The following is a 27,874-nucleotide window of genomic DNA, read 5'->3' on the forward strand; positions in this document are numbered from 1 at the left end:
TGTTGTGGGCAGACCACAAGTGGCTTTTGGATCGTCTAGTATTTTGTCTTTGTTGTATGCTGTTCATGAGAAGTGGTCTATGGCTTTAAGCACATTTTTTGTCCCGTGGAGAATTGTAAGACATGCTTGTGGTGCTTGTTCATTTGAGAGTTTGTGTAGTACAAGTGAGGTAGAGTGTGGTTGTTTGGTACATCACAAAAGCACATCGTGTTTATGTATTCTATGTCATGACTCGTGTGCATGCATTTCCTAAAAGAATTGAGTGCACCAATGAACTTGCTGCTGTTCTGGCACATGGTGGTCTTGATCTTGAAGTGCTAGGGTTTTGTATGCCAATACCGTCTACCATGCACTCCAGCTCACTTTCGTTTACTTTGAAGACCCAAGAGTCTTTTACTGGTTTTGCCTAGTAGAAGGCACCGCATGTGATGACATCAATACGAAATGCTCATGATCTCTTCTCAAGGTACGCACTCTCAAGTATGCAAAATTCATCGCTCTCTTTCCAACCAAGGAGATCTCATAAAAAACAACTAGTTGGACTTGCGAATATAGTGTTGAAACTGTGTCTAATTTCTCTTTCGATAGTGACGTGAGGTTGTTGCCATGTGTCAGCAAGTGTTCTACCGAGTGGATCATGTTGCCATTAATATTGCATGATGATTTTCTAGTTTCTTCTAACATGAGAACTATGAGCAAGTTGTAGCCTATTTTGGAAAGGATCTGATTTAATGAAGCAACAATCCTCACACTATAAGTAGCAAGAGGTAAGTTTTTCCTATACCAGGTCCTCCAATTAGGAACAAGTGTATTTTTTCCGTTGGTTTTATTATTTTTCGAGTCATTATGTTTTCAAATAGCTCACGTTTCTCTGTATTAAGAAACGTAGTCTTTGGAAGTATTCATTGTTTTGGAGCAACACCTATTTCTTCACGAGTATGAGGAAGTGATCGTTTCTTTTCTCTGGTAGGACTTTGGGCATGTCTAGTCTGATGTTATACAAATTATTGTTGTGATCATTGATTCATGATAGTGGGGCATCATCGTCCTTATCATTGTCTTGGAAATTATTCTAGATGTTTTCGATGTCACCTTCAATGATTGTAGTCGTAGTTGTATTTCCTCCTGTTTATCTCTTTGTTGGACTCGTTTGCAAAATATGCGGTTTTCCAACTTTCATTGATACGTAGTTCTTGGTTCTCATCATTTGAGAAAGGGAATTATAGGAGCAATTCTTCACGATAGTAGTTGTTAGGGTCTTTGAACTTGTTGAACTTAACGAATCTCAGAATCCTAGGTGTGTTTCTCTTCTTAGAGGTAACGCTAATGTGATTGTTTTCAAATGTGAATGTTGCTAGGGAAATGTTGTCCATGTGTTGCCTCCTAGCATACTTATCAATTAGTTTCTCGCAAGAAATGTCTGTGAAGTCATCCTCCGGTGCGAGTAATTTCTCTTTCCATTTTAAAATGAAGGCCCTCTTATGTTTCTCATTCGTGTTGATGAATTGGAAATCTTTTGTTGATCTATGCAATGGTAACGAAAGAGTGATGAACGAGGCAAGCTATGCTCTCATTTTTTGGGTGTGGAGAATTCGACATGGATTTTGATGGGGGAGGTTTCAGTTACCAAGACTTTGTTTCTCTTTTCCTCGGGAACAAGAGCATCTGCTCCAACAAAATATATGTTATCAGATTCAAATTTCTTTCATTTTAGTGATCCTTTTTTCTATTAATCTTTCATGCAAGGAAATTCAAGATTGCAGCCCATTGCATGGGTGTTCTATTGAAATATTAATCTATCATGCAAGGAAAGCCAAAAAAAAATATCCTAATACAAGAGTAATCTACTTATAATTCATTTGCATTATACTTGTTTATGCAAGTTATTTAAGATCATGTTTACATGCATTATTTTCAGTGCAATGAAAACATATTTTGCTTTTGAAGTGCTAGGAAAGCAAGTAAGAAGAAGGATATGTATATGTAAGAAATGTGGGGGGTTTCCACCTATATTGACAACAACAACCTTAGCAAACTACTGCACAATCTACAACGGCTTCTAGTCATTCGATTGCACACCCAACATTCCGACAAGTCCATAATAGTTGCAACAGTATCACTACTGAGCCAACACCCCAAAGGATCGCATAAGCAAATCACGCAAACCGAGTTGACATTCCACAACATCTCTCGCTAGTGAATCACACAAAAAATGAATTCTCAGACCCTACCTTTAGGTCTAACAATTTCACAACTTCCCTATCACTACCACAAACAACAACCAAGACCATCACAAAACTGACTCATTAGTGCGTCAATACAAAACACAACTCTCTTATTTGTCCTAGACGAATACAAAAGACACAAAATTCTCCTCCCTTGCCAACACCAAGTATCAAAGAAATGAATCCTCGGACTCTGCCTTAGGGTTTAGCAATCACACAACTTTCCAATCACTACTATGAATAGCAGGTGGGAGCATCACGAAACCGACTATCCAATACATTGATCCAAAACACAAGTGCCTAATCTATCTTGTACAAACATATCAGACAGAAAATTCACCCCCTTTGCTAATACCCACTATTGACAATCCATAGAACATCAATCATAGAAACCCCTCTGAAACAAAATGCAGAAGGTACCTAATAAGGATGAAAACAGCCTGCTCAACCTTGACTAGTGCCACTCCCCATAAGGCAGATTACAAATTTCCTTTGCCAACACCGACTATTCGCAATCCCCATAAGAGGAATTACAAAAAACCCACTCAGAGAGTCACCAACATGAAATGCAGTAGGTATGCAACAAACATGACTGTTCAAACTCAACTAGTGCGAATCCCTGTAAGACGGATCATAAACCAAGAGTTTGCATGAAATTCGCTCACCAAAGGCCCGAATGAAACGTAACAAAGACCCACATTTCCACATATAGATTGTACACCCAATACTGATTAGCAGACCAACCACATCCCTCACAAACACAGTGTAACCAAATCAAACAACCACCCACATTGAAACACAACCTGTCCACCCGGTTGCATGTGACATGCAATCCACACATAGACTACTGCTAATCAATAACTGCTATGACCAACAATTAGACCAAGCATTTGAATCTTTTCCTTTAGACTCTGCCATCACAATATCAAGATCAGACAGAGGAACCTCACTAGACAACGTAACGAAACAATGACAAATGACCTTCAACCAAGTAATACCTCTATTTATACACACAAAGCCTCATGCAAAATGCATCTCTACATCGCATCAGAGTGGATGAACATCTGCTTGATACGACACATCCCCAAATTGCTTTAATTTAGCCTCTCATCAATAGAGGAAGCCAAGAATGGCTCTGCTGAAGAAGAAGGCATCCTATCTACATCGAGAATTTAGTGATTTTCACCCTGCAACACAATCCATGTCCATGATCTAGAAAACCCACACCCGATACAGCCCTCCGCCTATCCAAAATTTAGCAAATTTTGCCTCGCAGCACCCTTATATGTCCACAATCCACCATGATACACTCGTGGTCATCGCCATGTCCCAACCCTGCTCATCACATGAAGCCCCACAAATGACACGGAACCAACACACAAAAAACAAACACACTTAAGACCCCCATTACAAGACAAAATTGAAAACCCTAATTACCCTATTAAAACTCTAAATAGACACTAACGCACACTAACCTATTACTTAACCTCCAACAAACCAGGTCAAGTTGACCAAAACCACATCCAAGAGAGGGATGGACCTGATTGGAAAAAGCTATCAGTAGGTCCATCCCATAGGACCCTTGCAGGGCCAACAAAAGCACAGTAGCCTAATTAGAGACTTGCATATGCCTTGCCAAAATTGCGACTCTTTGTGTCTAGGGATCTTACCTCGTACATGATAGGTTTTATAACCTTAACTACATCAACAATCCTGACCCAAGTGGAGGATGATTCTAGCTTGGCTTTGTGGGCTACAATCACATATTTGGTTGTTAATATTTACTTTATTTATCACATGCTAGATGGTCTTGGTCTATTTCTAGCGAATCGCGATTCTAGAGCATATAAATTTATGCAAAATCTTGTGTCACAGGGAATCTTTAGAGTGGATACGGTCTTTGATAAGTAGATCAACATAAAGCATTCACACTTGAACGTGAACTTCACAATATTACTTTGATACCAAAATCTATTGGACAATCTTGCCAACTCTTTTACACTTAGCCACCCCACCTCATCAATCATTTTTCGCAAAATGCTTAGAATACTCCCATTATATTTATCAATTTTGTAAGGCCTCATCTCTAAGAATGACAATTATGGCACTAATCAAAGGACATACACCACATTGGTCATCTATTTGACACAATTGTACACCCACTAACATTGAATTGTTGCAATATAGAATAACGTACATGTTGCTTCATATATTTAGACAAGTTGTCTAGTATGTTATGATGTAAAATATGGGTACAAAAACTAGAACCATAGATTCCTATCCTTCACTAAGCATAATTGCCATTCATAATCCTTATGGGAGCTCCAAAGAAGAAGATGGCTTCATGAAGCTTGCATTGTGCATCATCATGTGTTTACAAGATATCAATAGTTGTTGATTGCCTGAGATAGTTTCATTTAGTAGAGAATACTTGAACCATGATTAATTGACTTGGATGTAGCAATTGTACTTTCATGTTATTAAGTTTTAAATTGTAGTATCCTAAGAGGCCATGTGAGTAGCTTAATTGTCATCAAGAACCATTCAAGAACACATATTCTTTGGCAAATTCTCACACCTTTCTCATGGGGATTTTGCTACTTCTAATGCACCCAAAACTGGACAAATTTTGGTCTGGTTATTTGGATTTCCAAGAAGATATCCTCTTATGAAAGGTGCACCATATTATTTCTCTTGCCCTCAATATTTTCACCTCCACTCTACAAAGCCTTGCTCGTTGATAACATAGTCCCATTCAAATCCAACTAGTTGCATTTTCCAATCCTCTTTGGTCTATGAATGTGAGGGTTTGCTCTCTCCATTTTAGTAATGATCCAAGCAAACAAAGGCTCCCTAGCTCTATTCCTTGGAGATTGCTCACATCCATTTTTCAATGATTCATCTCCATAATATCTTCAGTGATGATCCAAGCAAACAAAGGCTCCCTAGCTCTATTCCCTTGAGATTGCTCACACACCACTTTTCAATGATTCATCATGATAACTTGAACAACAATGCCCAAGACATATGAGGCACAGTGATCAATATCTTTGAGAATAATCTTTGAATATTCCAAATCTTAGATTAGGAGCGATGACCTCTATTTCAAGAGAATAGAGTCTCAAAACATGCTTGAATGCGTTGCAGCTCCAATATAAAGGCTCCAAGCTCAAGGCTCTAAGCTTTTGAAATTGAGTCCCATGCCACTTTAGCAAAGAAGCAAAATCCTCAATAAGCCTACAACATCTCTCCTAAAGAAATATACATGAGCATGTGGCGTGCGGATAATACTATACAAAGACAAGGATTTGCTAAAAAATATTTTTAAAATACCACCGATTATGTGCTTCGTAGTTGGTTTGTAGTGGTCTCAAAAATCCTCTTTCTGATGACTTCCATAGTCTTAATGTAATGGACAGCTTGGGTCATCATTACGATTACCAAATCCATGTAGGAGTGCTTAAAGTACTCGAACCATCCAATAGTTGTCTTTCTAGTTTCCCTGATCTTGTCATTACTCTCTCTTTCTTTATATCTTTGGCACTAGCCAGTTTTTTGATTTACCACAGTATTACTTAGAATGCCTATAATATTGCTTTTTTGCCATTTGTTAAAAAAATTTCCTTATTATGAAAATACTAATGATTAATTTGTGAAACATATGAATCCTTCTCTCAAGCTAAAAATTGATACAATAATTTGAGTAGAGTAACAAGCCCCCTTTTTTTGCACGATAATAATTCCATTTCAAAGCTCTCTAAAAGTGGTCAAAAGGTTATTTACATTTATTTTTTGTCACAAGCTTCCATTTTTTAGCATAGTAAAAATGTTAATGCTTTGTGGTTGAGAAAACACAAAAGTGAAAATGAGGTATTTTTGAATGATGCATTGGCTCTTTGATTTTTAGTGTAATACACTTTTTCTAACATGAAGGGTAAGTTTCTTAAGGTGCATAATCAATGGAAAGAGGTGGCCCCTTTGGATCAAGGCACCACTTGGCTTAATAGAGCAGTGAGAACGTTGAAAGTCACCATGTGGTGTTTGTGGTGGAAGACCATCAGATGGCTTCAAAAACACTCGATTGATGTTCAGCTTTTGTAGAAAGTTGCACTTTTGGGGGATAGGGTAAGAATGAAGTTGTGCACACGGTTTGGCAACTAGTGAGAGCTATGATCATTTCTAACATGTGGAAGCTTAGGAACAGAGTGATATCTGATAAGCCAGGTAGCAAGGTTCTTGATCACGAGGTGGTAGTAGCTGAAATCAAGTAATTAGCTAGACTTGCTGCTAGGAAAAGTATAGCGTTGGTGCAATTTGTGAAAATTGTTTGTGGAGACTAGCCTTCCGATAGGAGGTTGAGAATTCTTTTTTTGTACTCCCCCCCCCCCCCCTTTTTTTTCCATACAATAAATAAAATTTTTGTTCCTGAAAAAAAAAAAAACATGAAGAGTACATTATACAGTTTTTCTAACATGAAGGGTAGCTAGTTGCAAGCACTCCTCATATATGTTTATCAAAAAGCATTTTTTTGATTTCGGGAAGAACATATTTTACATGTGTTCTTTGAAATATGTCGATTAAAAAAAGTTATTTTAGGAGTCTAGGACCACCATAGGCAATTAAGGATTAAAGAATTGCTCCATCAATTAAAAGGTAGTTTTTTCAAGTAAGTAATGAGAATATTAAAACTTACTGTCAAAGTCATCCCCTCATGTGGTAAAGCAAGAGTTTGGGGAGTGAATGGAGCGGGTGATACGGCCTCTCCATGCATGGCAACCATGGTGTCAAAAAGGGGCATTGCCTGTGCGATTCAAAGCGAGGGTGTGAATCATTGTGGGCCCTCGATGGCTTGCTTGCAAGGGGGCTCTTAGCTTTGAATCCATGGGGTGATCATTGAGAATGAATGCCCAAAAGCAAGACTTGTAACTCTGTACCAATTAGGCTGTTTACATACCGTAGAAGAAGCTACCCAGCAAGTGCCCAACCCCAGTCATGGGTTAGGCTCTTAGTAAACACACCACCGCTCGAACCTACATAAATTATTTTGAAAATGCTACATGCGGTGTTCGGTGGGTAATGGGTTGGATGCGGAGCAGGAAGCTTAGCGTAGTTGGAGGGCCATTACTGGCGGGCGGCCAAGCTTGGGTGCCCATTGAACGGCTCTCTGGAGGCATGAAGTGGCATCCACGTAGGAAGGATAGGAGCCCTGCAGTCTGGAGGCAAGTCTCCGTTAGGAATGACAAGATTAGAGCTAATAATTAGGAGATTAGAGCTAAGAGAAGAAAAAGCCCTAGTTTGAATTTGAGCTCTGCAGCTCTGGAGCTTCCTTCTTTGCCATAGCCATCGCCACCTCCCTGCTCCATCCCGCTTGCTTCATTTCTTGTTCCTTCCCTTGCATTGCCGAGATTTTCTTACTGGATCGCTTCTCTCAGGATTGTTCCTGCTCCTTTCTGCTTTTGTAGCTTCTCAAACGGTTTAAATTCGACTTGCTTTCGCGGAAGATCCGCAGTTGCTCTAGAGGTCGTGACGTTGAAGAAAGAGCTACGCTTGCATCTCCCGCAATGGCTTCTTTCTCTTCATCTCTTTGTCATCCGTCTCTTCTTGCTAAATCCAATGTGTCGACCTCGAATCGCGGCGAACTTTGTGGCCGATTTCTCGATGGGAATCGGGGCGTCCTTCAGAGTCTTCCTGTAGAATGTCGCTCTGGCTGGGAACCAAATGCCTGCGAGAATGCGAGTTCCACGCTTAAAGGAAAGAGCTTGAGGAAGAGGAAGCACACCTGCATTGGAGGCCCGTTAAGTTCATCACTCTCAGCAGGTTGGATAACGCTTAATGTTAAAAGTGATGCCGCTGGAATCCCTCGGACCACGTTTGAGGGTACTCAAGGAGAGGTGAAAGCTACTGAGAGCCTCGTGGAAACCCCTCCAGAAAAAGCAGATTCGCATGACGACTCCGAAGAGCTTTTCCATAGTGACACGGGGGGGGATGGTGGGAATGCTGGTGGGGGAGACAATGGCAAGTTTGGCAGCGGTGGAGACGGGGACGAGGACTCTGATCCCGACGATCCCGATGAAGAAGAGTTCGGTCCTCTTTTAAATGCGGAGCAAGTAAACCAGGAAGTTCATTCCCGGGGTATAACACTTCCACCCGATATGGCAGAGGCAGCTCGAACCGTGGGAATTCGAAGCCTCGTCCTCACGCGATTCATGGAGCTTCAGGTAACGGTGATTGAACGAAACATTTCCTCGAAAGTTATGGCTTCTAATCGCTCCTACACAATATCAGAACTTCGTTGGAACTTGTAATTTTTCATTACCGTTCTTACCTGCTTGTTAGCAGTTAAAGTATACGTTGAATATGTCCCATTCTGCGCGTCTTTTTCGAATATTATGTGATTGCCATTGTTAGCTCTATGGTGAATAGACATGATGGTGTTTTAAAACTGCAACCAGGCATAATACTTACAAAATTTGGAGCTCGACTTTGTTCACTGATGGCATACATGGGTTTCAATTTCAAAGCTCTTGCAGATTTGGCTTTAGATTGCGGTCCTCTCTTCAATTTCTCACGACACAAAGGTCGCACAGATGCCAGGCATGTTGACAATTCTCTCCCCTTGTCCACCAGGGGGCTAGATGGCCAATGGGAGCAGCTATCCATGCTAGCACGACTCTACGGAACCGAATGCTAGCAGACCAGGGTTTCCTCTTCAAGTTACTGACAGAGGTAGTGCCGTTATAGTTCGGCTCGTTCATATCTTGCATGGATTCCCTCTTTTCTTTAGAGTGAAAGAAAAGAGAAGTAAGCATACATTTGCAAAGGAGCATTCAGGCTTTAATTAGCTCGTGTGTTCAAAGGCACAACCGCACCATAGTATTTTATCCCAGTTTGACAACGTCTCATTCTTATTCTTTTTAAGTGCAGATTGCAATCGATTCTGGATGTGCAACATTTGCCGAAGTACAAAAGAGAGGAGATGACTTTTGGAATGAGTTCGAGCTTTACATGGCAGATCTTCTAGTTGGGGTGGTTGTAGATGCTGCCCTAGTTGGCATGTTAGCCCCGTTTGTACAGTTTCGAAGACGGGTTCCATCCAGTGGGATCATGGGAAGCCTTTCCCAAGCAGTTCAAGCTCTACCCAGCAGGTAAAAGCCTTTATATTTCATTTCGTTTGTTTCTCCACACGGTTTGTTGTACAGATCTGCATGGATTTTGAGGCATTCATGTTGGCAGTGAGCACCCATGAGAGCACATCTAGATCAAAGCCAATATCGTTAAACACAATTGGAGGTAGCATAGTTGTATGCCTGTTATTGGATGGGATTTGCACCATATTGCAGCTGCTTGTTTCACAAGGAGTTGTCATTGCGCATTTGCAGTTGATTTCCAGTATTGACCTCTTCTTTAACCTGCATTTACTTGCATTTTGCTTATTGGATTTAGCACAGGCAGCATCCTCAAACTCATCGAGTCAGGAGTTGACGTTCAAACAATACGATTGCCGATTGTCACCGCTATACACCTCCCCTATGTGTCTCTCCGAGTGTCAAAACACAAAGGTCGCTAGATAGCCTATCCCGATATATATATATATATATGTGTGTGTGTGTGTGCGCGCGCGTGGGCATCAGCAAAAAAAAAAGTGTGCGTGCGTGCGCCCCCAAAGGATTTTGGGGTGTGTGTCAGTAAATTGGAATTGATGAATCCAAACTACATCCATAAGGTAACAAGGCTTGAGGTCATAGGTCCTTTTAGGGACGAGTTTGCCAAGACTCTGCACCATCTGCCACAGCCTCAGACGCATTCTCAGCAGTCTAAAAGGTGGCAAAACCTCAGCAGAAGGAAGCGGTTCTCACGTGTTATGGACAGATAGCAGGCAAGGTAGTCACTATCCTGTTTGTAGCGGTGGTGGTTTCGAGGATTTGTTGGATGAGTCCCTCGTCACCAAGCTCCGTCTTCCAACAGCATAGTCAGCCACCATGCTCCAACTTGCAGTACATTTGGGAGTCCCGTCCACCAATTCGTACCAGAGAATCAGCACAAGGCATGGGGATCCGCATCGGTGGGATGTCATAGAAGCGCACCTTCATAGTTAGGCTTGACAGCATAGTTACCAGCCGAAACGGAAACGGAAGAAACGGAAGAAACGGAGTTTCCGGGCCCCGCCGAAACGGAAACGGAAGAAACGGCAATATGATACAATTTATGTATAAAAATTTATTTTTTATACATAATATAATTATCAATAGAGTGCAAATCATACATAATACAAATTACAATTATCTATACTTGAAGGCTGAAGCTTCAGGCTTCAGCCTTCAAGCATCAATGCATCATTCATGATTCATGCCTCTATGATTCTAAATTCTTGAATGATGCTTCAATAATCTGAAATCAACATGTATCATGAGTCATGACTAACAAGTTTGGCATTACAAGAATCTGAAATTTAGAAGTTTGAAGTACTTAAAAGTTTAAACTTAGCACACAAGTTGAAACTTGAAACTTGAAACTTGAAACTTGAAACTTGAAAGTATTCAATGTCCAGACTCCATAGATGATCATGAATCATGATTCATGGTCCACAAATTTCATGATCATGATTCATGACTCTTGACTCATGAGTCATGCAAGACTCAAAATAAAAGCACTCATGGATGATATAAAAAAACAGCAGGACTACTGATCATCTGCATCATCCATGGCCTCCTCGTCATTGTCATCCTCTGCGTCCTCAGATAAGTTCGAGGCATCTGTGTCACTGTCTGAAGAAGAATCATCAACATCAGGATCAGGACCATCGGGTGCAACTGAAGTACTAGCACCATCTCCAGATGGTTGAGTGTATGATCGTGTGTGGTGTGCTGGTGCTGACAGCTCCTCATACAACATGGTGTATATGTCTAGCTCCTCCCGTGGGATATCTGGTATGACCTCCATCTTCTCCACGTCCACCTTGTCTACATTCACTTGGCGAGGTTCGGGGCAGCCGGCGGTGAACTCAAGGAGACGGAGGTTGCAATGACAAAACACCAACCGCTCCAATTGAGCCGTGCTCAATCTGTTCCTCTTCTTTGTGTGAAAGAGGGCCCAAGTGCTCCAGTTTCTCTCACAAGGACCGGAACTGCAGTCCTGTGAGAGAACACGTATAGCAAGGCATTTCTGCCATAAGCCAATTAAGCTGAGATAAGTATCAGGAACTTGATAACTTTAAACATATTTGTAGTAGATAAAACTTCAAATTACTTAACGACTAAGCTCCAACTAGTGGCGTTGGAACTTGTCTCTTAGACTCTTACCAAAGTAGGAGTACAGTTGCCATATTTCTCCCACCAGGAGACAGGTTGCAACTGTGTCTCTCGGAGCCTAGCTGTAGGTCGACCAAAGGAGAGGCTGTGATTGCGGAACAATAGAAGTTCATCCTCCAGTCTTCGTTGCATCTTCAAGTCACCACCCGTCCAATTTTGTAGATACTGTTGCATCCCCTCCTCCAACTCGTCATTCTCATATTGCTCTTGACTGCGCCAGAGCGGATGCAATACATGTGCCACCGCATGGATTGGGCGGTGGAACCAATTCCACCGCTTATTCCATATAGCATGGATGGACTCAACCCTAAATCATGCCACAAGAAATTAGAATGCATTATGCATGCAAAATTCATGGACTATAGATAATAGTACATACATAATATATATCTGAAAATTCCAGGCTTCATGATAACAAATTGCCATTTAGTAACTGCAATAATTATACATATTACAAAAGTAAAAAGTCTTACTTATCAGGCGATAGGGAAGTGTTTCTGTTGAGGGCCTCTCCAATCTTGTCCATAAACTCGTACAAGAGCCCTAATGTGCTTCCCTCCATGTCTGTGATGCGAAGCACCGTGTAGATAGGATTAATCGATTTGATTAATGCCTCCGCCTGATTCCACCAAGACTCATCCATGATCATGCGAAAAAATTTGATAGACTTTGCTTGGCCTCTATCATCCCAATCTCCCCACTCCCGAGACACAACCGTGCGCAACAAGCCCTGGCGCACTCGCACAAGCCTCTCCACCACTATGAACATGTAAGCAAACCTTGTGGTTGGAGGTTTCAATAGCTCAAGGTCACTGTAAGCCCGATAGATGCTGAGGACTTTGGGTCTCTTCGTGACAAACTTCACGATACTGCGGGCTGTGGAGAAGATGGCATCAATCCAAGGTATCTTCCCTAGGTCCTCGATCAAAAGATCAAGGCAATGTGAGGCACAGGGTGTCCGCACAATCTTAGGGAACTCATCTTCTAACATGGCACCCATTGACACACAATTGCTGCCATTATCTGTCACCACCTGCACCACATACTCAACACCTATCTCCATAATGGCTGCCCGTAAATGCTCCCAAATATACAGCCCTGTAATCACTGTACCTGCAGTGGAAGCGTCTATGGCTCTCAAGAACATGGTTCCCTTGCAAGAAGATACTAAAATATTGTACACATTCCTCTTGCGTGCATCTGACCATCCATCGCATAAGAGTGCATCCATATTTTTTCCAAGTCTCTTTCAAGGGCTTCATTTGGTCTTCCACACATTCCCTCTCTCTTCTTAGCTCTCTTGTCCGCAAGGCCTCATATGTAGGCCCTTCCCATTCATACCCAATGCGGCTTACGGCTCTCATGGCCTTCCTCCATCGTGTAGTCTTCGCCACATGAAAGGGTATTGCACATTGTATGAAGAGCTTTGTGAGCTCACTAGTGGCCTCCTTCACTGCTTGCTTTTGCAAGCGTGCTTGAATGCTAGACCTTTGCAGTGATCCTCTTTTCCCCGCACTAGCATCCACACTAATTGATCCATGTGGCAAGGGTGTTCTTGTGGCACTAGGACTTGCGCTCGATGTAGTTGATGCCCCTCTACTTCTCTTTGCAGAACCCAATGTGCTGGCATCATCCAATGGCTCAGTGTCAGCAGCCTCTTCTTCATCTTGCAGCCCTTGTCCTCCACTTTTTGCAGCGAAGGCTGCCATACGCGCACGCTTCCATTCTGCTAGGCCACCTTTCACTGCAGTAGGCACGAACTCACAAGGTCCTACATCCTTGCAGGGAACACCTGCTAGATGGTCTTTCACCCATGTGACAGACCCCGTCTTGCTTATGCCGCAATAGTTGCATCTCCACTTCTTGGAGCCACCGCCTCCTTTATAACTATCCAGGAGGGAGACATGGACCCAATAAGCATCTCTCGGCATTGAGGAGGATGGAGAGGTGAGAAGGAGGATGGAGAGGTCACAAGTGACTCGTGAGAAAGGATGGGAGGTAGACTGTAGAAGGAGGATGGAGAGATAGAGGTAAAAGAGGATGGAGAGGATGGAGAGGTAGAAGTGAAGGAGAATGGAGAGGAGGAGGATGGAGAGGTAGAAGGTAAGATTAAAGAGAGGATGGAGAGAAGAAGGATGGAGGGATGGAGTCAGGAGAGCAGGCTGCCAAGGATGGAGAAGATGGAGCAAAGGATGAAGAGGATGGAGAGAGCTCAGAGAAGGATGGAGGTGAGGGCAGGTCCAAGAGCAAAGGATGGGATGGAGAGAGCTTGAAGGATGCTGAAAGGATGCTGGAAGGAGGCTGGAAGGAGGCTGAAAGAAAGCGGGAGGCGGCGAAAAACGGAGTGGCGAAATTCTGGAAGAAAACCCAGAAAACCCGTTTTTAGGGTTTCTGGGAAAACAGCAAAAACGAAACGCCGTTTCTTGACGAAACGGCGTTTCCGTTTCACCGTTTCCGTTTCCTCCCACGAAACGTGCGTTTCGTGCAACTATGCTTGACAGACTTCATCTTGGGTGCACCATGGCTTGCTGACCACTGCACAGTCATCAGGGCAAGACCACACCATTACAGTGTAACATACAGATGGGAAGGCCTGGTTACTTTTTAGGGTGCCGAATTTTACCCACCAAAAGTTAGTAGCTAGTCTATCGATGACACAGCACCAGCTGCAGTTCTTGAATAGGGGTCTTCAGCTTTGCCCCCTGTTCCAGTTTCAGCAGAAGGGGATGTCATGGGCATTTGCAGGCCAGGATGGTATGACTACGTACCCGGCAGCTTTGCAACCCACTGCAGCCCCCAGCAGCGGCAGGACTTTTGTACAGGAGCAGGACTGCTGTGCAGTCAGCAGCAGCCAATCTAGCAGGCATACAGACTGTATAGCAGCCTGCAGACAGTGTAGACCATCTGCAGAGAGTCGAAGACAGGTAGAGGTGTAGGAGCACAACACCACGCCATCCCTGACAGAGGTGGGCTGTGAGCATGCTGACAAAGCAGGTCGGTGCAGACAACAGGGCCCCCAGTAGTAGGTCGGCTGTCACAGACTGGGTCAGTCTATCAGTCCCATTCAGCTGACATCAGTCTTCTCTGCCTTTAAAAGCATGCCCTCCCCCGGTTCAGCAGTATCTCCAGAGGTCGTTCCACCTCCACCTCCAGCAGTTGCATCAGCAGCTCCAGTCAATAGCACCAGACAGTCCCCGCAACAGTTCGAAGAGCGAAGAGCCCACGCAGCTCCAGCAGCAACAGTTGCAGCAGTCTCTTCAGCAGCAGACCCTGTGGCTTCTACAGGAGCCCTCCTCTCCTGGGCACCGTTCTCCCATAGCCTCTACAGCATAACTGCAGTGCAGTGCAGCCATAGGACAGCCTCATGGCCTCAGCATAGGCCTTCAATGACGACTCAGACATACCCCCTTCAATGTCACGATCTGTGACGTATTCCTTTCTCTATACCTTAGACTTATGGATGGTTTGATGAATGGACACTTGTGGAAGGGTATGCCCTTTTGACGGGACACTTCCTATGAGGCACAACCCTTCACAAGAGACATTCTATTGAAGAGAGACTCCCATTGTAATGTACCCTCTCAACAGGGTCACACCCCTTCATAAAAAGGTACACCTATTCCAAGGGTCACACCCCTTAGAATAGGCACACCCTTTGGCACCAAGCACCAACCTACAAAAGGGTACCTAGAGGGCCTAAAAAGGGCAACCAGCCCTATACCCAAAACCTAACCCTAGACTACCCAAGGGTTCTCCAAACCCACGTTTTAATTTTTGGTAACCATCATCCATCAATAGGTGCACGAATCAAAATGCGAATTCTTGAAATATGTTTCGCCTTTTTTTGCCGTACGTGATTGCGCCATATCCTTGCAGCAAGCCGTGCCGTGCCCTTTGTCAGGCCTCCATCTTGCATAGTTCTCGATTGCCTGCATCAGCCGGTACGTGATTGCGCCATATCCTTGCAGGAAGCCGTGCCCTTCGTCAGGCCTCCATCTTGCATAGTTCTCGATTGCCTGCATCAGCCGGCTCTTTTGCATACCTGCCTACAAGACCTTTTGGTCGAACAGATCCCCTTTGCAGCCTCTGTCGTCATCTTGCTGCCTAGATTTCTGCAAACAAGGCGTAGGTGCCAGAAATTCGTCATCTTCTTCTACTGCAAATCACTTCAACCAGTCCCTCTTTTTCCAAGATCTCGCCTCTATCAACAGATCGAGCCCCAACTGGTTGATCGTGCTATCGCTAACAACATATTTCTGCCCACAACCGGACTATTTGCTCGCTGAATCGCCTCCCTCTACAGAAAACCCTAATTTCGAAATTTGAAGCTTGACTATTGTCTTCTACCAACTCGACATCAGGACCTCCTTCAACTTGCAATTGATGCTGTACTTTTTCCAGCGCGAAGCTCACCGCTGGTACACGCTTTTCAGCACAGTCCGGCAGTTCTAATCTATGCCAGGTGGATTCTTTCCATTCTATTTCTAAGGATTCTCTTTCATATTGTTATTTGACGCTAATTATCAAATTACAGCAAATGAAAGCCTCCTCCTTAAAGCATGGAAACTCTTGGTAATTCTCAAGTCCCTTCAAGGACAACTCAGGCATCATCTCGTGCCCTTCCAGTGACTTGGACCACATCCTATACCTTCTGCGTGAGGCATCTCAATTCACATTACTTCCTCAGCACAGTCCAGGTTGTGTTCCACGAGACACGTAGATACCCAGAACCCGAGATTCTCACGAGTTTGCTGTCCATCTTTGGAGAGACTTTTACGCCTCAGCTTTAGCATCTCCAGGGTACTCTTCACCTCCTTCAGCTCCCAGATATCCTCCTACATAGGTTTTATCTTTCCCAAGATAGTATTTACACTCTGAAGGCACTTCTTCTCCTGGATACCCTCACTCCCAACAGCAACTCCTTATCCCTTCTCAGATCCGTGGACTCTGCAACCTACCCCTGTACTCTCACGAGCAGTAACACCGATTTTGGCATCACCAGTGTTACCTCAGACATGACCTTTTTTACTAGATTTTCACGGGTGGTTCCATCTTGCCTCGCCTGCCCCCTCCAACATGAGCAACCTCAGGGAGCAGCCCGGATTTTCTTCCAGGAATGGTACAAACTAGAGCGTAGGTTCGTGCTCTTCTCACAGGGACTTTCGATATGTCGCAACGCTCGCGTGCAGTCTCTCCGGAGATAAGCGTCTCAAGTCCAAAAAAGACCCCTGAAGTCAACTTACAAGGCGAAGCACTACTTCAACTTCAAATTTCTCAGCTTCAAGACAACATCTCCGACTTGGTCCAGAAAGTCCAACAACTCCAAGATTCTCGCAGTACCACACATACAGAGGATGACGTGACGCCACCGGACGACTATGTGGACTCGTTTCCACCTGAGGTAGAAAACATTAAACTCCGTACCCTCTACCGCTTACTCCAAGCTTCCAAAACTAAAAGACTTGACATTAAACTTCCGGAAGCCTACACTGGTCAATGAAATTGCCGAACAGTTGACTAATGGCTCGCAAAACTGCGCATGTACTTTGATATCGTTGACCTCACTGAAGGCAAAAAGATTGCCTTGGCAGCATCCCTCCTCAAGGATACAGCTTTCCTATGGTGGCAACGACGCTTAAAAGATGATAAAAGTGTGTTAACTTGGGAACGTTTTGAACACGTGCTCCGTAAGCAGTTCATAATGCGGACTTCCAAGCACGTTCAAAACTCAGACAGTTGGAGCAAACAGGCTTCCTATCTTCCTACATGTCTCAGTTCATCACATTGGTGCTGGAGATTGATGGTTTAACTGATGATGATTGCCTTCATGCTTTCATCTCAGGCCTAAACCCCTCGTTACGCATTGATGTCCTCAAAGCAAACATCACCACCACAGATGGCGCTATTGCTTACGCAGAGTGCATTACAGATTTCCAAAACACAGGGAAGCAGAGTGCTAATAGAACACAGAACTCTACTATGGTCAAAGGTGCTCGCTCTCAAGATAACCCCAAGTTTATAAAAAACTCGGGTTATTAAGGTCAGCGACAGTCTCAAGATCCCCACAAGTCTCAGAAATCGTATGCTGGATCCCAACAGAAGTACTCCTCCAAGGATTGCGTCTCTTCTTCTTCACAAAGTCATCACCGTCATTCCTAACATAAAGGTGCGGCCATTGAGAAGAACAACTCTAGCACAAAAGGACTTTGTACCATCTGTACATGCGACCATAGATGGTTCGATTGTCCCAAGCGACCAAAGCAAAATTCCAATATGAAACCTAGCACTTCCCAAACAGAAGATGCTACCCCAGCACAAGACAAGAAAGGCAAAGCTGTTCGAATGGCAAATACCATCCACATGAGCCTTGCCAGCAACCTCGAACCTTCCGTGGCCACTCAAGTACTTTGTGTCCAAGGATCGATTCGTGGAACAACGGTCACTATCCTCATCGACAGTGGCTGCTCTCATAACTTCCTAGCTAGTTCTATGGTCGATAAACTCCGATTGACCACCCGTCCTAGTTTCATGGACTACCAGATTGAACTCGCAAATGGAACTACCTTCTTGTGCAACACCAGGATCAAAAACTTGTCTTTTCGCATCAAACATTATACGGACAAGTTGAACTTCGACATCATGCCTCTTTCTCGGTACGATGTCATACTTGGACAACAGTGGCTTTACGACTATGATCCATCAATCAGTTTTTGCAGCCATACTATCCAGTTTGTCCACCAGGGAAAAATTATTGAGCTAACTGGTTCTAGGGACTCTCCTTCAAACCCAGTTGCCTCTGTCCTATAAGTAAAGAAGTGGGTTCGTAAACGTCAAGTAAAGACTTCACTTCTGTTGGTTACGGCAGTAGAGGAGACACCAACAAAGGATCCTCCTGATTACCTCAACCAATCTTTTTTCCAGCCCTACCTGGATATTTTTCCACAGGAATTGCCAAAGCAATTACCATCTCGACGACCAGTGGATCACCCAATCGAACTTATTCCCGGCAGTAATCCACCGTCGAAACCTTCTTATCGGGTTTCTTACACTCAAAATGAAGAAATCCAAAGACAGGTGACCGAACTACTCGACAAAGGTCACATTCGGCCCAGTGGCAGCCCTTTCGGATCTCCTGTACTACTTGTGGAAAAAAAGAATAAGTCAATGCACCTCTGCATTGACTACCGAGCCCTCAACAAGCTCACTATCAAAAACAAGTATCCATTGCCTCGCATCGATTAACTTCTACACGTAACACAATTCTCAAAGATTGTGTTACGTTCTACACGCAACACAATTCTCAAAGATTGATCTTCGTTCAGGTTATCATCAAATTCGCATACAAGAAGACGATGAGTACAAGACAGCTTTTCGAACAAAGTATGGACAATATGAATGTTTGGTCATGTCTTTTGGGGTTAAACAATACCCCGGCCACATTCATGTCACTAATGAATGACATCTTCAGGCCTTTCCTCGATAAGTTTGTCATCGTTTACCTCGATGACATCCTCGTTTTCAGCAGATCCCTACATGAGCATAAACAACATCTTCACCAAGTTTTTGAAGTTCTCCGTGCAAATTCTCTCTACATCAATGTTGAGAAGAGTGAGTTCTTCAAGACCCAACTCGAATATTTGGGACATGTTATTTCAGCTCAAGGCATCTCTGTGGATCCCAAGAAGGTCGAGGTAATCCAAAACTGGCCTACTCCTAAGAATGTTCATGATGTCCGCTCTTTTCTCGGATTGGCAAACTTCTACCATACAAAGGTCTATCAGTTTTTTGAAATCGCAGCTCCTATGTCCGAATTATTGAAAAGTACATCAGCTTTTCAGTGGCTTCCCGAAACAGAGTATAGTTTCGAACAACTCAAGCAAGCACTCACTACCACACCAGTTATGGCTATTGCTGACCCAAACCTTCCATTTGAGGTCATGACCGACGCTTCCGATATCGCTACAGGAGCAGTCTTGATGCAAGAACGTAGAGTTATTGCTTTTGACAGCCATAAACATTCCGATATCCAAACCCGATACCCGGTTTATGATAAGGAGTTTCTTGCTGTTGTACATGCTTATCGCTCTTGGAAACATTATCTCATGGGAGTCGACTTGGTGGTCAAGACAGACCATCACTCTCTAACTTTACTTAGCCAGTCATGAATGCTCGACAAGCACGCTGGGTTGAGTTTCTGGCCAACTTTCACATGACCATTGAGTACATTCCAGGACTACGCAATGTAGTTGCAGATGCTCTCAGCAGGTTAACTCTAGCATCAGCCATGGTAATCTCTACATTATTTGTGGATGTTCCGAATTCATTCAAAGGAAAGTATTTCAATGATAAAGACTTCGGCACAGCAGTACAAGTTCTTTCAAAAGATCAACCTTCGACTTCCGAACAGAAGATTTTCTCATCCTATTCTTATACGGACTGGTCTGCTGTCCCTGCCACGTGGCAATCCCAGCTGCCTAGCCCTGGCAGCCCTTGTTGGCTGAAAAATGTGCTGCCCATGCAGGGCCTACTGTTGCCAGCACCTCCAGTGCCTTCCAAGGCCTTATACTGCTCCTTCCATGCAGGCACATGTCCTGCTCCATGGCAGCCTGCTGCTGCCCATGTGGTACCTATGTTCTCTCTCAGATCTGCCTGTGGCAGCCTTTTTCTCTGCTCATATGGCTTTGTTCTGACCCTTTCTCTGGTATTGGTCATCACCCCCCATGTTTTGTTATGAAAGCTTACCTTTACTGAGTTATGTATCCAGATAATTTAGTTAGCTGTGCGCTTTTGGTCATGATTTTCCATTGTCCTTATCTTAGGGAGTACAGCTTTGGGGAGAGAGTAAATCTTGGGTATCCAGATAATTGGTTTGTTTAAGTTGTTGCTTACTAAGTATACCTCCTGAACCCCATTATAGTTTCTCAAATTTGTTAATATTGGCAAGCTCCTATTGCTGCAAATACTGTTATTGTCTTAATATTAAGTATCTGTTTTGTGAACAGTGTTTTTGAGGCTGCAACCCCTGGCAGAAGATTCTCAGTTCAACAAAGAATTGGCTCATATTTCTACAAGGTTTGTTATAAATAATTGCTTCTACAAAGTTCTCAAGCCACAATTGTTTAGTCATGAGGAATAAGTGACGATGCCAGTTTGTGAGAATATGTGTGCGCATTGTAGCATCCTACAAGGGTGCATTCTATCTCATTATTATGGTGATGTATAGAGGCCTGAAAGACACACGCACATGCTTGGGTGCACTTGTTAGAGAATAGGAGGGAATGAATCACTCAAACCTCCACCCAAGATCTCTCCAACTCTTACACACACTCAACTCAGATAGATGATCACAGATGCAACAAACACTCACTCAGAAATAACTTGGACGGAGAGAGAGAGAGAGTATATTCATCCACCGGATGGTGGGCAGAAAAAACAGCTCATAGGGAACAATACAAAATACAGCAAAGTGCTGGAGAATACTGAAGGACTCTCTCTCTCACAAACTGCTCCAGAACTGAGTGCACAGCACAGCCTTGGAAGGAGGCTTTCAGTCTTGCACTGGATGCTGGAAACAATGAAGGAGTGGGCCTTTTATAGGCACTGCCCAGGCCCCTTGAGTTGACCGACCAGCAGGGTCGGTACCCTGTCTGGTGGCCGACCAGGTGGGCCCTAGAAAACCGACCAGGGTCGGCCCTGGTCGGTGGCCCTGGCTGGGCCGACTTGGCCTGCCACAGGCCCCTATTTAAGGGTGCCCTGTGCAGCCAGTCTGCGCAGCTGCAGAAGCCTCCAAGTGAGGCCTAAGGCCCCTTATATTCCTGCTGTTGCAGGCAGCAACCAGCCCGTGTGCTGGTTGCCTATGATGCTGGCCTGAGTCTCTCTCTTTCCCCAGCTCTCCTACCTCTCACTGCTCCTTGTCCCCTCAAATCGGGGGCTTACAGGTGGGCACAGTGAGTTTCTAACACCCCCCCTCAATGTCACAACTGTGGGCCAATCCCCATTCGTTTGATGAGGTGCTCCATCTGTTCTCGAGGAAGTGCCTTCGTGAAGAGGTCGGACAAGTTGTCGGCAGTACATAAGCTTGATTACGTCGTCGATGATGAGTTCTCGAACAAAGTGGTAATGAACTTCGATGTGCTTGGTCCGCGCATGGTACACTGGATTCTTGGCAATGGCTATGCAACTCTGATTGTCGCACATCAGCATTGTTGCGTCCTCCTGACATACGTCCATGTCCTCCAGAATCCACCTCAACCACAGTGTCTCACAAGCTGCTGTACACGCGGCTCTGTACTCTGCCTCTGTAGATGGCCACTGTGGGTTGCTTCTTACTCAGCCAAGAGATGGCACCAGATGCACGTAAAAAACAATACCCTATTGTTGATCTTCTGGTGTCAGCATCACCCGCCCAATCACTGTCACAGAACCCGCCTAGTTCGATGCCTTTGGTGTAGGTGAACCCATAGGTGCAAGTACCCTTTAGATACCTCAGCACCCATAAACCTGCATCCCAATGACTCTTTCTGGGAGAAGCAGAGAACTGGCATAATAGCCCAACTGCATAACAAATATCAGGTCGAGTATTGGTAAGGTAAAGCAAACTTCCTACCAATCGTTGGTACAAGGGAGTATCGACCGGCTGAGATCTGTCGTGAACACTTAGCTTGAGTCCGACCTCCATGGGAGTTACTGCTGTCCTGCAATCCTTCATCCTTTACTTCTATCCCAAGGAAGTAGTGTAATAACCCAAGGTCAGTCATCTCAAACTCAGACATGAGTAGCTCCTTGACCTGAGAAATCTTCTTGACATGGTCACCTGTTAAGATAACATCATCAACATAGAGGATGAGTACCAATCGCAACCCCTTCTCAATGAACAAGTGAAGGTTTGCCTCAGAAGGACTCCGACTTAGCCCTATCTTCTGAAAGAATACATCAATCCTTTGGTACCAAGCTCTGGGGGCCTGTTTCAGCCCGTATAATGTCTTTTTCAACCTGTAGACCTTTAATGGGGACCTTGGATCTTGAAGCTCGGTGGCTGCTCCACGTATACCTCCTCCTCCAGGGTTCCATTAAGGAATGCGGACTTCACGTCCATTTGAAAAATGGGCCACTGGAATTCGGCAGCAAGGGCAATCACTGTCCGGATAGTAACCATGCGAGCTGTGGGAGCAAAAGTTTCATCAAAATCCATGCCTTCAGTTTGAGCAAAACCTTTGACCACTAACCTTGCTTTATACTTATCCAAGCTGCCGTCTGATTTGTATTTAAGTTTGTATACCCACTTAGTGTCGATGACTTTCCGTCGCGGGGGCCGGGCCACTAAGTCCCATGTATTGTTCTTCAGGATAGCATCCATCTCTGCGTGCATGGCAGCTTGCCATTCTGGATTGTCCTTTGCCTCCTCGAAGGTCCTTGGCTCGTCAAGCTGAGCCACCAATGCAAAATTCACGGATGGGGTCTTTTGAAGGCGTTGGGACCGACGCAATCCGGAACTGCTACTCTCATTCGGTGACCCGAGAGTCTTCCAATGTCCGTAAGTACCATTGGGGCAACCTCTTCTACTTCTCAGTGGGAGGAGGAACTGGAAGTGCTTCTAGAACATCCTGCTCTTCCTTAGTATCTTGTGGAACATCAACTTGATTTCGCCACCTTTTGGATGGTCAACTTGGGGCGGGGTGGGTTCGAGGGTTGAACAATCTCCTCCTCCTCAATCTGAGGCTCCTCTTGGGGTTCAGGTTCCTTTTCCTCGAAGACAACATCCCGACTGATAAGGATCTGCTTCTTTATTGGGTCGAAGAGTCGATAGGCCTTGGATTCTTTGCTATACCCAACAAAGATACATTTTCTGCTCTGGGAATCAAGCTTGGTCCTGTCTTCCTTGTGCACAAGCACCCATGCGTTAGAACCAAAAATGCGAAGATGAGTAATAGAGGGCTTCTTACCATATAATGCCTCATATGGAGTCTTGTCCTTGACGGCCTTTGTCTTGGTCCTGTTGAGAATGTGTACGGCCGTATTGATAGCTTCACTCCAATAGGCTTTAGAAAGGTTCCTCCCTTGGAGCATAGCAAGCTCTGTCTCTGTGGTGGTGCTATGCTTCCTCTTGGCTATCCCGTTTTGCTGAGAAGTATGTGCTGTGGTGAGTTGTCGCTTGATCCCATGCTTGCTCCCCTGTCTCCTTTTCAACTCTGGCCTTCCAGTCCTTGAACTTCTCGAAAGCCTGTGACTTTTTAACCAAACAATATACCCAGGTCATTCTACTGAAATCATCCACAAAGAGAAGTGAGTACCTGGATCCTGCCCATGATGCTGTAGACATTGGGCCACAAATGTTGGCATGAACCAACTCAAGTGGTTTGCTGGCCCGAAATGAGGCCTCTTGTGGGAACTTATCCCTGTGCTGCTTGCCTTCTAGACAAGCCCTACAGACATCATCCTTGCCTGTAATTGGTGGAAGTCCATCCACCATCTTCGACTTTGACATTTCAGCCAAGATTCCATAGCTGACATGACCGAAGCGCTCATGCCAAAGTTTAGACTTTCTGTTGTCTTCATGAACCAACATTGCACTGAGGCGGTACAGTTTGTTCTCTTCAACTCCTTGAGCCACCATCTGTCCATTTGCTTTGGATGTCACGGTGACCTTGCCATCTTGAAAGAGAACTGCCATGTTGTTTTTGTCCATCTGACTTACAAACAGTAAGTTTTTGCTAAGGTTGGGTACATAAAGTACTCTAGAGATATCCTTCTCCTCACCCGCGGTTGTAATGAAAGGAATGCTACCGATGCCCTTCACAGGACACGTCCTGCTATCCCCGACAGAAACTTTGGAATCCGGGTGTGTACTTTCCATGGTTTTGAACCAAGTCTTTCTGTTAGACATGTGCTTTGAAGCACCGCTGTCAACATACCAACCCTCTTTTCCTTCACTGACTGCATACGTTGAACAATGTTCATTGATTAAAAACAACTGTCCAGTCGTCACATTGGCAGAATCATTCTTAGGCTCTTCTTTGTTCTTGGCTTCTCTCTTCCGCTTCTGATCCGCCTTCTTCTTTCGGCATTCTTTGGCGGAGTGGCCAAGCTTTTCACAATAATAGCACTTCATTTTCTTCTTTTGGTCGGCGTCCTCTGACTTCTTGAACTCCTTTGTCTTGCCTTTTCTAGGCTTGTCTTTGGCCACTAATGCCTTCTCGTCGGTTTGCATAAAGAGTTTCTCTCGAGCCTCCTCCTGAAGCAGGAGTGGGCCAAGCTCCTCAAAGGTCATTGGCTTAGTCCGTTGACCCGCAGTGAGTGTAGTCACAAAACTTTTGAAACTCCGCGGCAACTTGTGGAGTGTGAGCAACGCCAATTGACTCGAGTCCACCTTCTGACCAACCGCTACGAGCTGGTCCCGCACGACTTTCACCTTTGTCAGATGGTCATGCACACTATCACCCTCATTCATATCAAGATTATAGAGCTGATGCTGAAGAGTAATGATACGGGCTGTATTATCGGTTTCATACAGCTCCTTCAGTATGGCCCACGCCTCTGAAGATGTCTCTGCCAACTGGATATGAGGAATCACAGCATCTGCTGTCGTGCCAATTAGCATTGTCCGGCTTCTCCTCGGTCCCAATCACTATCTTCCACAGCTTCCATGCCAACAGATGGCTTCGGATCTTGACTTTCCAGATTGGATAGTTCGTCCCATCGAGCTTTCCAGCTTCACCAAAATTGGGAATAAATGAAGAAGGAAGATGACTGGAGAAGGAGGAAGGACGAGCAGTGGGTGTAGAGGCTTGTGAACGCTGATCCATCTCGGTGAATAGCAAACTGAAAAACTGAAGCAAAAAAGATGTACTGACCTCTCGTGCTAGCCTGAGCTGAAAACAGAATCACCTTTTTGCCAAGGGACTCCTTCCTTCAGAGAGTGCTTTGATGAAGAAGAGTTGAGAGCCTATGGCTCTGATATCATGTTAGAGAATAGGAGGGAATGAATCACTCAAACCTCCACCCAAGATCTCTCCAACTCTTACACACACTCAACTCAGATAGATGATCACAGATGCAACAAACACTCACTCAGAAATAACTTGGACGGAGAGAGAGAGAGAGTATATTCATCCACCGGATGGTGGGCAGAAAAAACAGCTCATAGGGAGCAATACAAAATACAGCAAAGTGCTGGAGAATACTGAAGGACTCTCTCTCTCACAAACTGCTCCAGAACTGAGTGCACAGCACAGCCTTGGAAGGAGGCTTTCAGTCTTGCACTGGATGCTGGAAACAATGAAGGAGTGGGCCTTTTATAGGCACTGCCCAGGCCCCTTGAGTTGACCGACCAGCAGGGTCGGTACCCTGTCTGGTGGCCGACCAGGTGGGCCCTAGAAAACCGACCAGGGTCGCCCTGGTCGGTGGCCCTGGTTGGGCCGACTTGGCCTGCCACAGGCCCCTATTTAAGGGTGCCCTGTGCAGCCAGTCTGCGCAGCTGCAGAAGCCTCCAAGTGAGGCCTAAGGCCCCTTATATTCCTGCTGTTGCAGGCAGCAACCAGCCCGTGTGCTGGTTGCCTATGATGCCGGCCTGAGTCTCTCTCTTTCCCCAGCTCTCCTACCTCTCACTGCCCCTTGTCCCCTCAAATTGGGGGCTCACAGGTGGGCACAGTGAGTTTCTAACAGCACTTGCATGTGCGAGCGCACCACACACACATACATTGCTAGTTTTTTCTTTGTTCATATCTAATAAACATGTGTATGAAGCAAGTATTATTCCCTTGATGGGTTTCTAAAGCATTTCCACAATGTGGGGCTTCTCTATCTGTCCATAAACGGTGTATGTTTCTCCCTCTTTATTATTATTTTTAACATCCTGCTTTGCTTCATAATTGTCTGACAGGGTATACAGTATGGAGCAGTTGGCTTTGGTTGTGGAATTATTGGCCAAGGGATTGCAAACTCCATCATGTCTCTGAAGCGGTATGCATGACAAGTTCATATTTCCATTTTAAGGAGATGCCTTGATTCTTTGATTGCTGCTGCTGAGGTTTGTGAGGGTAGGGAGAGGTTGCGTCGACAATATTTATGTCTTCCCATCTTTAAAAATAAGGATTTTTTCACCTTTAAATTTTTTATGTATTTACTATATTGTTCAGAAAGCTGAAGAAGTCGGAGGAGAAAGATGTCCCTGTACCACCGCTGCTGAAAAGTGCAGCACTCTGGGGTAAGTGGTTACATCGATGTAGGAAAACTTTTTAAAAGCAGTAGCATTGAGCATGTAGAGGACTAAGTGAGCTCGTCTTTCATAAAAAAATACCTAAATTCTAAGCAGATGGGTTGAATGTAGACCTTTTGAGCAGGTTTTCCATAGAAAATGTGCCCAATAATCTAAATATTAAGCGCTGGGTAGAATGCAGATGTTCCTCTGCAGTTTTAATATTCGAATTCTTGTGACATGATTCTTTGCTTCTTTCTGGCTCTATTGTGCAGGTGTGTTTCTTGCTGTTTCATCAAATACTAGGTACCAAGTTGTCAATGGACTGGAAAGAGTGGTGGAGGGGTCTCCACTTGCCAAAAGGTTGCCGCTTGTGGCTATGGCATTTACTGTTTGCATAAGGTTTGCTAACAACACATATGGAGGAATGCAGTTTGTAGACTGGGCAAGATGGTCAGGTTGCCAATAAATAGCTGCCATGCACACCTCTGTAGATCTTATGCTGGTGGTTGCTTTGAGGCTTTTAGCATCCCTATTAAGAGTTTCAATACCCTCAAGAATCGGGGACGAACATGACATCAGTTGGTCATCCCTTTGAAGCTTTAGTCAAACGGTAAGTTCCTGCATTCAGGAAATCTACCTTCCCATCTTAAGGTGGGAATGCTGGACAAGTTTAAGATGCATCTTGCAGATGCAGGGAGTTAGATTATGATGGGTTTTGTTATGGTTGAGTCTACCTCGGGAGGTGTCTGGTAAAGGCTTTCATTACTGTGGATCTGGGGAATGTGTGTGTACTTGTGGTTTCTGATGATACTGCTATAGTGATGAAATCCAGTTATTTCTTTGTTTGTGAGATAAAATTCTGAGGTAGGATCCTATGCCTCTCAAATTTCTACCTGCATATTATTTCAGCTCATTGGTTTTGGACATGCTGATGTTAATAACTCAAAATGAAGGTGTATGTGAATGAATATGCTTCACTCAGTTTCAATATTAATCATAATTGAAATAGAGGAGATTTTGGACTACTTTTTGGATTAGCCTTCTCCTTTAGTGCTTGGCTGAGTCTGCCCTTCACCTCCAGAGTGCCGACAGAAACTCAGTACGAAGACTTTGTATAAATGAATGCTCGAGTATGTGTGTGTGGA

The 27,874-nt window shown here is 44.4% G+C and overlaps 1 protein-coding gene across 1 annotated transcript; it reads left to right on the forward strand.

Annotated features, from left to right (window-relative positions):
• Positions 1-7,530: 7,530 nt before the first annotated feature.
• On the forward strand, positions 7,531-27,669 carry RER1 (reticulata-related 1). The gene is made up of 7 exons (XM_087371185.1): positions 7,531-8,443; positions 8,853-8,951; positions 9,150-9,370; positions 20,536-20,605; positions 26,412-26,491; positions 26,668-26,735; positions 27,002-27,669. The coding sequence occupies exons 1-7, from the start codon at positions 7,787-7,789 to the stop codon at positions 27,193-27,195; spliced, it is 1,389 nt and encodes a 462-aa protein (XP_087227311.1). The 5' UTR covers positions 7,531-7,786; the 3' UTR covers positions 27,196-27,669.
• Positions 27,670-27,874: the final 205 nt, after the last annotated feature.

This window comes from Dipteris shenzhenensis, chromosome 32 (assembly GCF_047967505.1).
Source record: "Dipteris shenzhenensis isolate YYH24624 ecotype China chromosome 32, Dip_SZ_1.0, whole genome shotgun sequence".
Taxonomy (NCBI): Eukaryota; Viridiplantae; Streptophyta; class Polypodiopsida; order Gleicheniales; family Dipteridaceae; genus Dipteris; species Dipteris shenzhenensis.

What these genes read in the sequence shown, in the direction of transcription:
- RER1 (XM_087371185.1), top strand. Translation starts at nt 7,787, where the DNA reads ATGGCTTCTTTCTCTTCATCTCTTTGTCATCCGTCTCTTCTTGCTAAA. An exon ending in TCTTCAAGTTACTGACAGAG is followed by an intron (nt 8,952 to 9,149) that starts GTAGTGCCGTTA and finishes TTTTAAGTGCAG; the next exon opens with ATTGCAATCGATTCTGGATG. An exon ending in TTGGCTCATATTTCTACAAG is followed by an intron (nt 20,606 to 26,411) that starts GTTTGTTATAAA and finishes ATTGTCTGACAG; the next exon opens with GGTATACAGTATGGAGCAGT.